Genomic DNA, 15,660 nt, shown 5'->3' on the forward strand with positions numbered 1-15,660 from the left:
CTTTGAGCAAAGCCGTTAACCCTCACTTGCTGAGCTGTATAACGGCGGTAAGTGTGAGTCGCTCTGGATAAAGGCGTGAGAATCAGGGAAGCTGATGTTTTATGGTCATGAAGTGCCACTTCTTTACCCAGGCCTTCCATTTTGCAAGGTCACCAACTAGAACAAAAGTTTCCGCATGGTGTTGGCTGCGAAATCGCCCTGTGGGATGTCGACCTCTTTCCGCTGAAGGTATCGGCTCCATGAAAAGGGTCCATTGTGTCAAATGACACTTATAACCACAGTAGGAAAAGGAGCATGAGAGAGAACGGGAGGTGGCTCGAAGGCTGCACTGAAAGGGAAGTGCAGATTAAAGCTGCCATATCGTCGGCTAAAGGGGAAGTCACTCGGCTGTACAATGTGAACTGTCTGAACGCAGACAGGCGGTGTTTAGCTAGATTGCACCCTATGAAATGTTAAGTGCTGTTCTCGCAGCCTGCTATTCTCTACGAGGAGTGTTAAGTGTGTGTATGCTGAAAAAGGTATTTATCGCGGCCTGAATGCGCCGGTTTGCCGAGCCGTCGATTGGATCTGGGCTTGCGCGGCGCACTTTCTAAACCGTAGCGATGACGCGAGATGGGTTTCTGCTGGCTGCTTTCAATGAGTGCCTCGATTGAGGAACGTTTCGCTACAAAACGCACAGAGTAGCGAAACGTTCCTCAAAAAAAAAAAAAAAAACAGAAAGCTTGCTTTTAATTCAATTTACCCCTCAAAGGTCCCCCACTGTTACTGTCAGTCGCCACAACTGTAATATTTGTATTTATTCCGCAGAAGGTATTGATGAATTTTCTGTAATGGTGAGGTATTCTGCTCTCATTTTTGGAACAAGTCTCTATTTTGCAATCAGCAACTAGTTGATTCCTACTGATAAGGCAAACAGATGCTTGATGAACTTCATAGCAGAGCTTTGAGGGGAAAGCTATCTTCCAAGCCCTCTTCTGATTACATGAGCTCATAAACATTGGTGGTTGATGACTGGAACCGGGCACATCTTGAGCTGATGGCGATATGGAGGACATGACTGTCGATCTGTTTGGCTTAAACTTAAGCTCTTGTTATGGGCTACTTGTGGTACATGACCTTTTCCAACTATTTAAAGAAAATTCTCCAGATCTTGCAAACTACAAAGGGGTCACCTGTGATACCTCCTTTTCCCCCAGAAGTTGCTTTGCCTACTAGAATGACAAAGGTCTCTGTCCCCACTGCATGGGCACTCTGTTGTGCGATAACACAACCCCAGAGTCACAATTAAATAATTCTCCATCAATTTGTGCTACACTATGTCTTCGATAGACCACCAGATGGTCTATTGAGCAAAAAACAGGAACCAGCAAACTTCATAATTCAAGCATTGAATGAACTCAGGGTAGCCACAATCTCTTCACCCCAAAAGATCCAATGATCAGGCATATTATGATCACCTACTTAATATTGTACCCCATTTTGCTGCCAAAAGTGTCATGATCCGTCGAGCATTAACAGCATTAACTTCAGCATATTGAGATACAGGAACTTCGCTCCAGCCTCCAGCCTTCGCTCCTCACGTGCATCAGTGAGCCCAGGCCACCCACGACCCTGTTGCCGGTTCACCACTGTTACTTCCTTGAACCATTTTTGATAGCTACTGACTTCTGCAGACTGGGAAACACCCCACAAGGGCTGCAGTTTTTGACTCGGCCGTCTAGACATCACAATTTGGCCCTTGTCAAACTCGCTCAAATCCTTATGCTAGTCTTTTAACACGTCGACTTTAAGGGCAGAATGTTCACTTGCTGGCATGCTGATTGTTTTTTTCAAGGTACAGCAAAGACGAAACGATTTTAAATCAAGAATGAACAAGTGCGGGGAGAAGGAACCTTCTGGAAGAAGCTACCATTGGCATACTTAGAGAAAAATGATGATGACAAAGAGTCTGATATGATTTAAATGCTGAGATTGTTACTGTGCTTGTGGATTCTAGTAGTTGATTGGTGGCATCATGTATTTTAGGTCTCTACCAGAAGGTAACCATCCAAGTACACAGAAAATGAGTACAATGGTCAGATCAGTGTCCAACTGTTCAACCAAAATACTGGTCCTTTAAAACTAAGGTTTCATCAAGAAAACTTCACAGCCCAATGTTGGAGCAGAAAAGCTGCTTTTGAGGCACTCTGCAGTAAGTTTAGCTTTGTCTTGTCTTGGACCAGAGTTTCATTAAAGACTGATGACCGAAAAATTACTTGTATCGCACAGATTGCCCGGTTTGCAGAGGAGGTCACCAGACAACAGGAGGAGGCAGAATTTGGCAGATCAGAAATTCCCGAAGATCATCACTAACGCAGCGCTGCTTCAGTTAATGGAGGGAGTCGTGTTTGATCCAGATTTAATTGCTGGTAAATGATTCGGAGCGGCTTGTGCCAGGCGACGTTTGAAAAATTGATGCTACAAAAAGCCGCATCGCACCAAACTGGGTCCTTGATGATTTTCCTATAACAGCACTATATTGTTTTCCAGGGATCCCAAATCCACACCACTATCAAGACTCGGCGCTCGATCGGCATTATCGTAATTATGAAATCGTATTCAGAGATATGATTAAAAAAAATGCTGATGAACAAATGTGAGTTGCCTCTGATAAAACGAGGAGGTAGTGCAGATTCAGAAATTCAGCTTGTGAGGGCAAAAAAAATGGTAGAGGGATCTATTTTTCCTTATCCTTCATATTACCAGGCTTTTTTTCCGCTAATGATTCCCAGTACATCCCTCCGTCTGTGTGCGTTTTGAGTCTTCTAGTCTCACACATTTGTTCTTTCCCTTGTCCTCGCGCCAAGGTCCAGCACTGCTCAGCAAAAGAGGGGAGGGGAGGATTAAAATCGGATTTACTTGAAAGCAGATTCTCTCCCTGGATGCTAATTTAATCAAGCCCTCTGCAGCACCGAGACCTGCTGGATGTGGTTTTCACCAGCTGATCTCCGATCGGTGCCACGTAACGCCACCTGCCTTGCCATTAAGCTTGCGTCTGATTCCAGAAGAGCGATCGTGAAAGCCTGGAATTATTTATGAGGCCATTTTTACTGCATAGTGTCCCGGCGTGACGGCGCAGTGACACCCCGTGCGGTTAGCCTGAGACAAACAACCTCCTGGCAGATGCACATTAACTCGTACACTCGTTACAATGGCCAACAATTGTTAGGAAACAGTTTGGGCATCGGGTTCTGACACGGAAAGACCAGACGTACGTGATCCAGTGCGTCACAATTAGGATGTTAACATAACACCTTTTGCCTTGAACAGTTTTTTTTGTTGTTTATTTGTTGAATACTAACTCGAGCACAGCTGCACTCATTTTGCTCTCGAACTCTCTCAAACGCAGATGGGTTATAATGGAAGGAGATCAGGAGCCTGGCAGGCCAGGTAATTATATGGATTAGCTTTGTTTACAGGCAGTGCAGCAGCACGCATTAATGCATTAGGAAACCGCAATAACAGCCCGTCCTTCCCGATTACGTCGACTGGGAGAAGCCCTAGCGTGCACCACGACACCACACGTGTCCGCTAACCTCATAGAAAGCGCCGATTATTTTATTATTAGCGAGGATATTGCGGCTCAATGACTCTAATAAAAATTTTTTTAACAATAAAACGGTTAACCCGAGAGGTTACTTGAGGGATGAGGTAGAACTGGCTGTCTTGTCCTTAGAATATGTAAATGGAAAAAAAAACCGCTTGGGGGAGTGGTGGCTCCAGCGGTTAAGGCGCTGGGTTGCCGATCGGAAGGTCTGGGGTTCAAGCCCCGGGATCGCCAAGCTGCCACTCTTGGGCCCTTGAGCAAGGCCCTTAACCCTCTATGCTCCAGGGGTCCCTTACGATGGAAATATCAAGGTCCGTGACGTCGGAGTGACGTGGGGCCGCCTTCCCGTGGGCTCACCACCTGCAGGAGGGACCGTAAGGGACGGTGCTGTGAGGATTGGGCAGCAGTCGAAGGCGAGGGCCTGCTTAGACTGCTGCCCCCGTGACCCGAATTACGGATAAGCGGGAGAAAATGAATGAATGAATGAATGGCAGTTCCAGTGTGTTTTTCCCTGCTGGTTTCACACTGGCAGGAGATCAGTGGGAACGTTTTAGATTTGTAACTTTTTTTGGTCAATATTTAAGCCTTTATGGGTCCCTGTGTCTTTTTAAGCTTGAAAGACTGAAAAGCTGGACAATTTGATTGGCTTCCCTTCTCATCCATTATTCAGTTCAGCGTTACGGTTTGAACTAATTATGGCTAAAAGCTTGACCCATCTTGGCGATCTGGAGACCAATCCTCCAGTCCAGGGATCCACCAAATTCCCCATTCGAAATATCACTCTAATATAAAAAATATATTCAACCAAATTTGCTCTTTGTGGTTGTCATGAGGCCAGAATTAAACCTTGACCAGAATAAGTAAGGACGAAGTAAGTCTAGTTGACAGTCTTTAAAGCGGGATTTCTAGCATTCTCCAAGGAACACCTTCCTCTACGCGTAGTCAAGATTGTACTTCAACATTTAATGATTTTGCTGTTCTCTAAGTAACTGCACAAATTTCGTCAAAATTCCACAAATTGTGGCTGGTTGAAAAACAGTGTGCGTGATGTATATCAGCAGAAGACAAGAGCTGCTGCTTCTTCTTTTGTCTGCTCCCATTAGGGGTCGCCACAGCGGATTATCTGTCTCCATACCCCTACATCTGCCTTTTTCAACCCAACTACCTGCATGTCTTCCTTCACCACATCCATAAACCTCCTCCTTGGCCTTCATCTTTTCTTCCTTCCTGGTGACTCCATCCCCATTCTATATTCTACCGATATACCCCATGTCCCTCCTCTGCACATGTCCAAACCATCTCAATCGGGCCTCTCTCACTTTGTCCCCAAAACGTCCTACATGCGCCGTCCCTCTAATAAACTCGTTTCCAATCCTGTCCATCGTCGTCACTCCCAACAAAACCTCAACATCTTCAGCTCTGCTACCTCCAGATCCACCTCCTGTCTTTTACTCGATGCCACTATCTCTAAACCATACAACATCGCAGGTCTCAGCACAGTCCTATAAACTTTCCCTTTCACTCTTGTAGATACTCTTCTATCACACAGCAATGTTCTCAAAAGTTTTGATTAAGAGCAATGTTGTTCTGAGAATTGCAGCATTGCCAAAACAGAGTCCCCTCCTTTCATCCTGCGCTCGTGTTACTGTCCATGTGGGGTTTCTAATGGTTCTTTGGTTTCCCTCAATCTCCAAAAAAACTGAGGGAATTGGAAACTAAGTGGATCCGAATCTAGATCTACTGCAGCCTAAGCAGACTAAAGCGTTTACTGGCGATGAAAGGATGCAAGGTTGGTTCTCCGAGGTGTTCTTGCTTACGCTGTAGCTCTCTACTTACTGGCGGTGGACTGTTTTAGCCCAAAGAAAGTTAACCAGGGAAAGTTCCTCAGTAACTTTTTCTCAGGAACCGCTTAAAACTGTGTCAAGGGGCTGCGAGTCCGTCTTGTAGGAAATTAGAGCTGAATCAGATGTAAATAATGTTCAGCAGCTCTGTGGCCATGACAATTTTGGCCCAGTTCCTTACAGTTAATAAGAACGTGTTTTGCACAGGTTCTATAGAACTCATAAACCATTAATGGCAGAAAGCACGTAGCAGGGCAACACTACAGGATCTACCTGTTTTTATTGATTTGTCATTTCCCCACTGCAGCTCTTATTCACTGTCTGTGTTAGAAGTCAAACACATTGATCACTGATATGACAGAGCGCTTCTCCTCAATGTAGCTTTTTTTTCCCCTCTTCCTTTTTTCAATAAAAGGAATGCTTTCAGTGGCGCTTTATTGGCTGCCAGAGGCCATGTTTTACACCGGCTATTGTGAATAGCTGTTTACGTGAACAGGATCGCTTGTGACTCGATGTTCGATCGTATCATTTCCTCTGTCGGTATGCTCAGTGTCGGCTGTCGCAATAAAACCGTTGCACGCGAAGGCGCCGAGCCCAAGGCGCTGTCTGTGCTGTGAGCGAAGCAGGTAAAGTGTGTATCGCTAATGTGATATTCCGGAACGAGGAAACAGCCAAAGCCCTAGACATTAATCTGCTGCAGATTGAGGAAAATATGAATTATCTTAAGCACCTTATCTCCCCCTACTTTCTCTGCCTCTGATCCCCTCTGAGGTCCCTTATTGTGTTTTTCGGTCATTATCCTCTGAAGGCCGATGCATCCTGAGAACAGCTTCTTCTATCAACGCAGAAGGTGGGAAGAATGATGAAAGAAGAGATAGAAGAAAGCTGAGAGAGTCCGACAGCCCGGCTCCAGCGGTGCTCTTAAAAAAAAAAAAAAAAAAAAAATGCATTCGTTTCTCTCCGGTTATCAAGCGACTTTCCAAAAATACGCCCGATTCAGCAATTTTTCAACCTTTTTATTTCTTTTTTTATTCCCTGTTCGCACTGGCTTCAACCTGAGCGGAGTTACTCAATGTGCTCGCTGTCATTAGGAGCTCATTTAGCCTTCAAGAAAAAGGGGTGTGTGTGTGTATGGATGAATGCATGTACGCGTGCGAGTTAATATGCTTAGCCCAGCTGATTGTGTTGGGGTTTTTTGGTTAGATAATCAGATCTTTTAGGCCTGTGGGAACGTGCTGATTAATGGCTATAACTACAGACGGAGACCGAAGGAAAAAATTATGCCCGGATCAACTCAACTCTCTTAACACCTTAACAACCGTCCTGGCCCACGGTTCGAGCCAAACACCTGCGTGTGCTCCGCGGTTCGCCTCCTGCTATGTGCTACTCCTTTTTTTTTTCTTTCCCGTTTCCCCTCCTGTACTCATGTCTCTGCATCCCTCCATCTGCTTCCCTCTGCTCTGGCTGCAACTTGCACTGATTTGGCCATGTCCGTTCGTTAGTTGTGGGCTGCTGCTGCTGCTTCCCTGAAGTGATTACAGTAATTAATTGGATGGAGCTCTCGCTCGTGTGCTGATAGAATAGTTAGCACCACTTTTAAATGCCGGGGATCAAAAAGCAAGCCCACATCTATTATTCCCAGAGGTCATTTAAAAAAGAAAAAGCTCACAAACTGCATCATGATTGAGATGAAGGTTAAGGTCATGTTCTCTGAAAGACACCTTTCTGTGGCCTACTAACAGAACAGAAACACTCTGAGAAAAGAAATTGTTCTTTTGGTTTATTTCTGGATCCTGTAGATTTAAATCCAAGAAATTGCTTCTTGTGTATCCAGTTGGCATCAGGAGCCACAATAGTAGTTCACATCACCTGGTTACTGGATTGCCAAAGCATCATGATAACAAATGAGCTAATAAGGCAAGCAAAGTATTAATTGGGTTTTGATTGTGGGGGGGGAAGAATTCGGTCAGAAAAACATCCAAGAACCCAAGAATGATCAATGCTACCACCACTATGCTTCAATGTGAGGATGGTGTTTGGGTTTCTGGGCAAATATAGTACCAAGTGCAAAAAGATTCCGTCTTATCAGGTCAAAGAACCCAAGAACTGAGATATGTAGTTGCATCCAAGAACTTGTAGAGGTTCTTTGTAAGAATTGAAGAAGAAAAGTGGTGGTTCAGCCATTAAACCTCAACTAAAAGATGATTCTAAGTTGCCCTGAACAAGTCTTCCGAACGGTCGTAAAGGTAAACGGCTTGAGCACAGAGGGCAGTTGAGCAAATTTTTCACTCGGCTTTATTTAACCGACCTCATAATATCAAGTTACAACCTGAATACTGGCAAGCAAATCAGATACAACGCTGCTCTTCCCTGGTGAAATTTACATAAAAAATACGGCTTCTGTTGATTACTTAGTAAATCTCTTTCTCTTCGTTGCAGTACAATTGAGTATTTTGCAGAATAATAATAGTAAAAAAAAAAAAAAATCTGCCTCTGGTTATTTCCTCAGCCAACTGACAGGATGATTGAGCGTGCAGCATCGTCCCGATGATAACACAATCACCGTGCTCGTCTACGTCTTCATCATGCTCGAGTCTCTTGAAGTGATGGAAGGATGGGGAGTCTGCCTGCTTTGTAGCACGCGTCGAGTTGCTTTGCTTTTGCATCATTTTTTTTTTTGCAACTTTGTTTTGCGAGAAAGCGGGTCTGAGATTCTATAAGTATAGGGAAAAAAAACTTTTTAATAAGTTTGGCTGCATGGACTCGGTTTATCGGTACGGTAACGTGCACTAAGTCTTGTCTTGCTTTTTTGTGTCCGGCTGTGCAGGTTTTCCGCGCTGTGGAATCTTCTCGCTTGTTCATGAATTGCTGTTTAATTCCGATGGCCATTTGGGAAAGGGTGCTAGCGGTTCTTGCACGTGTGTGTCACATCAGCAGGATAGCCTTCTACGAGGTGGTGTCAAAAACGTCGAGGCTTGTTCTGTAACACGCCAACAGATGGCAGCACATCGGTAGCTGTGCAACTGGTTCTATTCTGACCTTGTGCGCTTTCACAGAGCTCTCCTCGCACGTGAGTTTCTTGCCGGACACATGATATCATTTCCGCACTCACCCTACTTGCCAGATTTGGCTCTTGCGGACTTTGCCCTCTTTCCAAAGATGAAGATCTGGCTCAGAGGTCGCCGTTTTGACGCCAGATGTGTTTGGGGTGCTTCAAAAAGAAGACTTCCAGGACAAATTCTAGAATGCAGGAAGCTCTGTATTGCTGTGCAAGGGGACTTCTGTTTTGAGGGTGATAGTGTGTAAACAAAGATAGAATACTTTCTTGTAAACAGAGCTAGTCTCAAAAACGTTTTGCATGCTGTAATGGACTGGCTTTGCGCGTCAGTCTCAACACGCAAAGTCTAAATTCCTTGTAAATTGCGATACGGTGCGGGGAAGCTTCACAGTGATCTCTGCTAATAATCGGGGTCACCGATGGCTTGTATTAAGTTTGTTTTGCTCCGGACAGCCGAGAGCGATAGAGGTGCTGCCATAAATACCAACTTGTTACACATTCATTTGAACACAACCGAGCCTCGGAACCATACCGTTTCCGAGCTCAAACCAAAGGCTAATGGTTTCGGTGAACCGTTTTGTTTACCTGATGATGTACAATGCCCAGGTCAAAGCGTCTGCAAGCGCCTGGGTTGCTTCTCTAAATGCTTTGTTTTGCGCATCACTCTGTCTGACTTGGGGTTTGGAGGAGGGGTGAAAAGTAGTCTGTTTAAGTTGAGGTGCTTCCACTCTTGATTTAACTTACTTGAGCATGTATCTCGGCACTATGAGTCATCCTTTAACAGGAGATATAGAACATCTCCGCAGCAACATTCAAATCAATCGGCATTAGGAGGCGACTCCAGAAAGCTCCCCTTTCACCAAGTCCAAAAGTCCTCTCAGAAAATAAGGGTGTACCACCTGGAAAAATCTAGCTACTGTAGCTTGACAGGTCCACCTGGTACACGTGATCATACCACCCCAGAGGGTACTTTTTGATTTTTATTTGATATTTATTTTTTTGTCTTCTATGATCATCAAGGATTGTTGTGAAATGGAAACTAAACGTATCCCCAAAGTATTATGCTTGGTAGCATACCCCAAAAAAACCACTGGCTAGCTAGTCTTCATCCTTGGGTTGGTTCTTTAAACAGGGATGCAAAGTGTATCTATGGGGTCTACAATCTTTTCCAACATTGTTAACTTACTGTAGATATAAAAGGTTGAAGTAGACATTTATTTCTCCATGTTAAATGATTCCCCCCACCCCACAGTTTAAACCCTCTGAGCTGTGCTTACTAAAGGAGGAGTTCAGATGGATACGGTGCTGTACCAGAAGATGATTGCTGCAGCTAGTTTCCCAAGTAGGTCACAATTATGTAAAGTGAGTTCACATCACATTAAAGCAGAAATCATTGTATTCTGGTATTCAGTAGTAGAGAATATGATTTGAATATACCCAGCAAACCAGTGATAATCTGGACTATATGGGCAAAAGATTTTGGGCACCTGAGAATTTTGCTCATTCAGCAACAAGGCCATCAGTTAAGTCAGCGTTCTAATTAATTGTTTAAGAGGGTAGTTTTTGGATCCTGACGTTTTGGAGGAACCATGTAAAAAAAATTGGTGTCCCTTTAGTGTATGTTCATCATCAAACGGTGCAGTGAATAAAATGGAAGGTTTTCTTCTCGCCCTGGTTGTACAGTGGGATTCAATTGCCATAGCCTTCTTCCAATTCTCTTTTTCGCTCAACGGATTCTGAAGACTTCTGGAAATTGCGGAACATACTCTCTTCAGCCATTGTGTCCCATCCATAATGCCCTGGCTAACATCAGTGAACGACGTAGATATTACCTGAAACCCTACACTCTACATTAACCTGCATATAATGGAAGCATCTAAAGCATTTTTTTTCACGTAACAAAAGACCAGAAAATCTTTCAACAATTTAATTTCAGGGTCGAGCGGTGCATCTGAAGGATAAAGGAAACGCAGGAAACCAGACTGCCACTGGACTCCGGGATCGCGACCAGATCGCGTTCAAGGACGCGAATAAAAGCATCGAGCGCCTTCATGCTTGTGCGCAAACGAAAAGGAAAAAGCCGCTGAGACACGGAGGAAAAGAGTTGTTTTTGATAAGGAGTATCCTTGACTTGAAAAGAAAGAGTTGAGCTCCGTTCGTTTCGCTACCTTATTACTTGTAACAAACCTTGCTTTTTTTTTTTTTCTTTTTTCTGTCGAGGTTGCCAAACAGTACTGTTAGAGCTGGTTTCGGTCGGCGCTCCCTTGTTTAATCTGATGCTCGCCATCGCTCCGTCTCTGCATTATTAAAGTTGTTGTGGGCCTCGTTCTGTAATAAAGTGTGCAGGTGCAGGGGACAGGGGAGGTACGTCGTCGGGTCGCGCTTTGACATGTTCATTACTCACCGCCGCGTTCGTTGCCTGTCAGCTCAATCACGTCCGTACAACTTTATTACACGGAGGTCTCGGCCGCAGCACCCTGACCACCAAATCATTGCAGGACGAAAAAAAAAGGCTTTTGTGTACAGTTGATGCATCAAACCCTTATCCATGTATAACTTGCAAGGCATCTGAAATCTAAACCTCGATAGACAATTGGAATATTTGTGTGCGTTGTCTTTACATGCACATCGCACCGCTTGGTTCAATCGGAGAGAAAGACAGGAAATGGTACTCCGATTCCCGATACATTAATTTAATGGATGCACGGTTCCGAATAGGAGGACTTGGGACGTACTCGGTCACCATGGACAGATACGCGTTATTTTGTGTCTTGATGCCACATCTTTTAAATATTGAGTTCAGGAGATGGGGGTGGGGGAGAGGGTGACTGCGAGCAAGAAAGATGAAAAGATCTATCCGTTTCTCTGACCTTTACGGAGGTGAGCGTGGGCGTCCTCGGAGAAGCTGACCGCTCCGGGTGACGCGTCACGGCCCCTTCCACCAATGCCAAGTGAACTCAAAATCGCGGGGGTACGAATAAATCGCAGGAAGGCCGGGGTAATTTCACAGGGTTTAATCGGTGGCTGAAAAACGTGCCCCGTGTCATAGAATGAGACGCGTGTAACGCACGTTGCGTCAGAAATCCGTGTTCTTACCACGCACGACTCAAATGTCAGCAATAAACACGGATGCTTGTGCTTCAGGAATTTTTTTGTGGTACTTTTTTTTTGGTCCACGTTTGCGGTTTTATAATCCTCTCCACTCTTCGGGGATGATGTTCAACTAGATTTTGGAGTGTGGATGTGGATATTTGTGCTCAGGTCCTGATTTGAATTCCACCGCAATTTGTTTTTGCGGGTCCGAGTTTGGAGAAGAACCACAAATGGCTGGAAGCGTCGATACTTTTGTCCGTATAGTGTTTTAAATCTGCTTTAAAAGTACAAGAAAAGATGCTGGGTTTTCATATGATATATCTTTCCTCTTCTATCCCGGCCATTTTTATGGTACCATTTTTCCAACACGCTATTTTTATTATTTTTTTTAATCCATTTCTAGTTACATTCAGCGCATGTGTCGGAAAATGTCAAGTTGCAGCATTACTTGCCGACACTGGACAATCCTTCCAATAATAGTGCCGCCTTACAGTTTATTTTTTCCTTCCCTCCCAGTCTTAGCTGTTACTATAGAAACAACACTGTATTAGAATGACTATATGATACTGCAGTACAGAATGTATTAATGGTAAGCACCAGTGTCATTGCTGGTGTTCTGGTGAATTCCTTTTGGCCAGTGGGAATCAAAACTATAGCAGTTGAAATGGAAGCGTGAACACATTGTGGAAACCCCATTCCGATACCGAAATAACCTCGACTCTAAATCATAAGGATCCTTTATTAGGTTTCAAACAGTAATTGCGACATCCAACCGACCGAAAGCACTCAAACATAATAGTTTCCCGATTAAACGCGGGGTTAAACGTCCATCTCTTGCGGATTCTCTCGAATCGAAGCAGGTCTGACTTGTCTATAAACAGAACAGCGGTTGTAAGAGCTTCCACATCCACCTAGGTGCCAGTCACCGGGGCGGGTTGCTATGGAGACGAGCCCTGCACGGTCCCCGTGGCGTTCGCCAAGATTACATAAGGGGCTCCGATGGATTTGAAGACGATGCCGGGTTTTGCATTGTCTTTTTTTTCCCTTTCTTTTAATAAAAGAGAGAAAAAAATGATAATCACCAGCTGGTGGTCTGAACTGAAATTTGGTTTTTCGAATCGTTGGTTAACCGCGTTCTCGCGCACAAAAAAAAAAAAATCATTCGATGGAGAAACGTTTCTTCTACAGAGGGAAAATGTTAAGAGTCATGCAGCAGGGTGCTTTTATGCTCCGAAAGCCTGCACGAGTTAAAAATAGCAGCAAACACGAACGCTTGGCCTGCTCTCTTTTTCTCTCTCTCTCTCTCTCTCTCTGCTAGAAACAGAAAGTGTTATCATGCAGTAGAACCAATTCAGCAGTGCACCACTGAGAGCTCGATGGTCACTCAGGAAACTTTCACCTTTATGTTCTTCCTTCCTTCACAATTCTACTCTAAACACCCACCTTTCCCTGAAAAAAAACAACCTTAAATGTAACGAATCCCTGGAATACTTCCTTATTTGTGGTGCATTCGTAGCAGCCGTTCTATGTGTGTGTGTGTTATTGTAATGTCGTCGTGATTCTTCTGCACGTACGTAGACTGACGACTGAAACACGGCGGTGGTAGTTCAGTCCGATTTCTTCACAAAGAATCGGGTGATGTCCGAGGAGAGCTTAGACGCCGCTTCGCCTCTCTTTGTCAGACTCCGCTCTTTGGCTTGCTGCGATGTCCTCTGCAACGACACGCATATGACAGTCAACAAAATACTATACAAAAAAAAAGACGAAGGAATCGGCCACTTGTAGCCAGGCAGTTATGCGAACGATCGAATTTGCAGATATTTCATCAATGCACCGAACATCATGTGAAGAATGACGACTCTGTTCGTATTGGTTTCTACGGTCATTTTGGGAATAAAAACGTCTCCCGTCTTCTCCCCCATGACATGACTCTTGCGTCAGGGTGGCTATAAATTAATGCAGGATGACCGAGCCGCCCATCATTTTCCTTTTCCCTACTGAAACTTTGCGTCATACATGGACACGGAATCGCATTCGGAAAAGGAAATTTGCACATATCTAGATCTATACACATACATAAAAAATGCGAGCAATTGCATTATATTGAGGAATATCCAAATATACACTAAGATGACATTTGTACTTGTCTCTTTTGGACAAGCGTCTGAGAATCCCCGAGTTTGTGCAAAGTTTCCATTCAATTTAAAAATGGGAACCCTGCACCAGAAAACGGGTTCTCGACATGGCGAGATGCTGTGAATGACAGTACATATGAACTTATCGATGTAATTTTGTGTAAAACAAATTGACTTGTAGGTAATGAAGGAAAGAACCACATATGGCTGAGGAAAGTCAGGTGTCCCAATACTTTTGTATATTTTAGATCATCTACATGCTCCTGCCTGACAGGAATCCCAGAATGTAATTGCATTATGATCCAGTTCCGTATTACTTTTTTGTCTTGGTTAATCCCAAAGCGGAAGAAAAAAAATTGCATTCGTTTCCCATCATAATGGAGGTCACGTGAATTTTACACTCGGAAACTTGGCTCCAATGGTGTCCCGCTTTCCTCCCTTTGTTTGTTTGATTTCTTTTTTCAGAGAGAAGGCTAATTTTACGCGTAATAAGAATTCTCCTGGGCGCGAAGAAGACGTTGTAATTGTTCCGCGTTACTGCTGAAAGTCAGCTGGTTCGTTTAAATGTTATTGTTTACGCACCAAACTGTCACTGGACTGTTCGGCTTTGCGGTGTAAGGAGCCTTTACGGCGGACCGAAACCGACCTCGTATCGTCTCCTGCTAGAGAAAGTGCAGTATTAAGGGAATAATTTAGCCCCGAGCGATCTCGCATGCCTATCACACGGGCAATTAATAATAATAGTATAAAAAACTAAACAAAAACACAATCTCAATAGGGAGGAAGCAGGAAGTTTCTTTCAAAGTTCTGTCATTATGTAAACTGCAGATACGAGGGATAGAAATAGCTGGAATGCTCTTTGTACGTGCTTTGCTGTGTGTAGAAGTTCTGGAATTGCAGATCTTTCAGCACATAGTGATTTGGCTGAAGCTGAAGGAGAAAAAAAAAAACGTCTTAAAGCCTTAAATTTGACTTGACTTGCTTTTCTGCTCACCATGGTTGTAAAGAGTGACAATATGATTTTATGTAGGACAGTACCAGACCTTCTACCAGACCTTAGGGGGGAAAATGTCTGCGGATTTGGTCCGTGGTATACAAAAAGCTGCAGACAGACCCCCTGCTGTAGGAGATCAGCAGTTTCTGGAATCAGCCCTGTCTGGAACACCATGCAGAATGAAATGGATGGTATGTGTCTCCCTCCATCATGTCCTCTGTAGATGCAGCCGGCTTGACGGTTCAATTCGTAGCCCTGCTGTTGCTTTATATATGGATAGTTGTGTTTCTTCACGAACAGCCCTGATGCCTGCTTTCATATTTCACTGTAGTAGGACTTTTTCAGCCACATGTGGTTCTTACCCCAGAATTACAGACACTATTGTAAATGTTCCTTTCACTTCAACTAAACCTGTTCCAGCATGGCAATGCCCCTGCGCACCATGAAGATCTGCTCCACATGGGTTGAACATGATATATTGCACTCTAAGCCTACTTACCTCACCCTACATCGGTACTTGATTGAGCACAAATCTACTCTAAAATCCATCTTCCCAGAAGAGTGAAGGTTAGTAGAACAGTAAATGAGGACTAAAAGTTGTCCACAAACTTTTGCCTGCACAGTGTATATTAGTAAGGCAGTATTTTTCGGTGTGTTATATACCATGCGATGGCAGACGGTGCACAGTGTCTGCAGGTTGTCCAGGAGACACTGTCCTCCTCCGCTGTACACCGGCTTGATGTGGTCCACCTGCCAGAAGTGGCCCTCTACCGGGTGACGGATCATCTCGTTCAGCTACACACACACACACACACACACACACACACACACACACACACACACACACACACACACACACACACACAAATTCAAGGATGAACTCGTTAAGAAAAGGATTAGAGACTTAGATGCATTTCTTCACACTCAAGCCAAAAGAACAGATGGCCGTAGCC

At 44.2% G+C, this 15,660-nt stretch overlaps 1 protein-coding gene and 1 long non-coding RNA gene across 4 annotated transcripts in view; one reads left to right on the forward strand and one right to left on the reverse strand.

Moving 5' to 3' along the window:
• zranb3 (zinc finger, RAN-binding domain containing 3) overlaps positions 1-15,660 on the reverse strand; it is a 59,912-nt gene that overhangs the window by 2,323 nt on the left and 41,929 nt on the right. The window contains exons 19-20 of one of the 3 annotated variants that reach the window (XM_083550635.1): positions 15,371-15,502; positions 13,153-13,290 (exon numbers count right to left, since the gene is read on the reverse strand). In XM_083550635.1, the coding sequence (XP_083406761.1) occupies positions 13,186-13,290; positions 15,371-15,502 (237 nt within the window). In that variant the 3' untranslated portion in view covers positions 13,153-13,185. Of the gene's footprint in view, positions 1-12,299; positions 13,291-15,370; positions 15,503-15,660 lie in introns of those variants that run through there. The other 2 variants (XM_083550634.1, XM_083550633.1) reach the window with 2 other exon arrangements.
• Positions 5,755-13,007, forward strand: LOC310731261. The gene is made up of 2 exons (XR_014535137.1): positions 5,755-11,483; positions 11,603-13,007. It is a non-coding gene; the product is annotated as an uncharacterized lncRNA (long non-coding RNA).

This window comes from Silurus aristotelis, assembly GCF_946808225.1.
Source record: "Silurus aristotelis genome assembly, chromosome: 9".
Taxonomy (NCBI): domain Eukaryota; kingdom Metazoa; phylum Chordata; class Actinopteri; order Siluriformes; family Siluridae; genus Silurus; species Silurus aristotelis.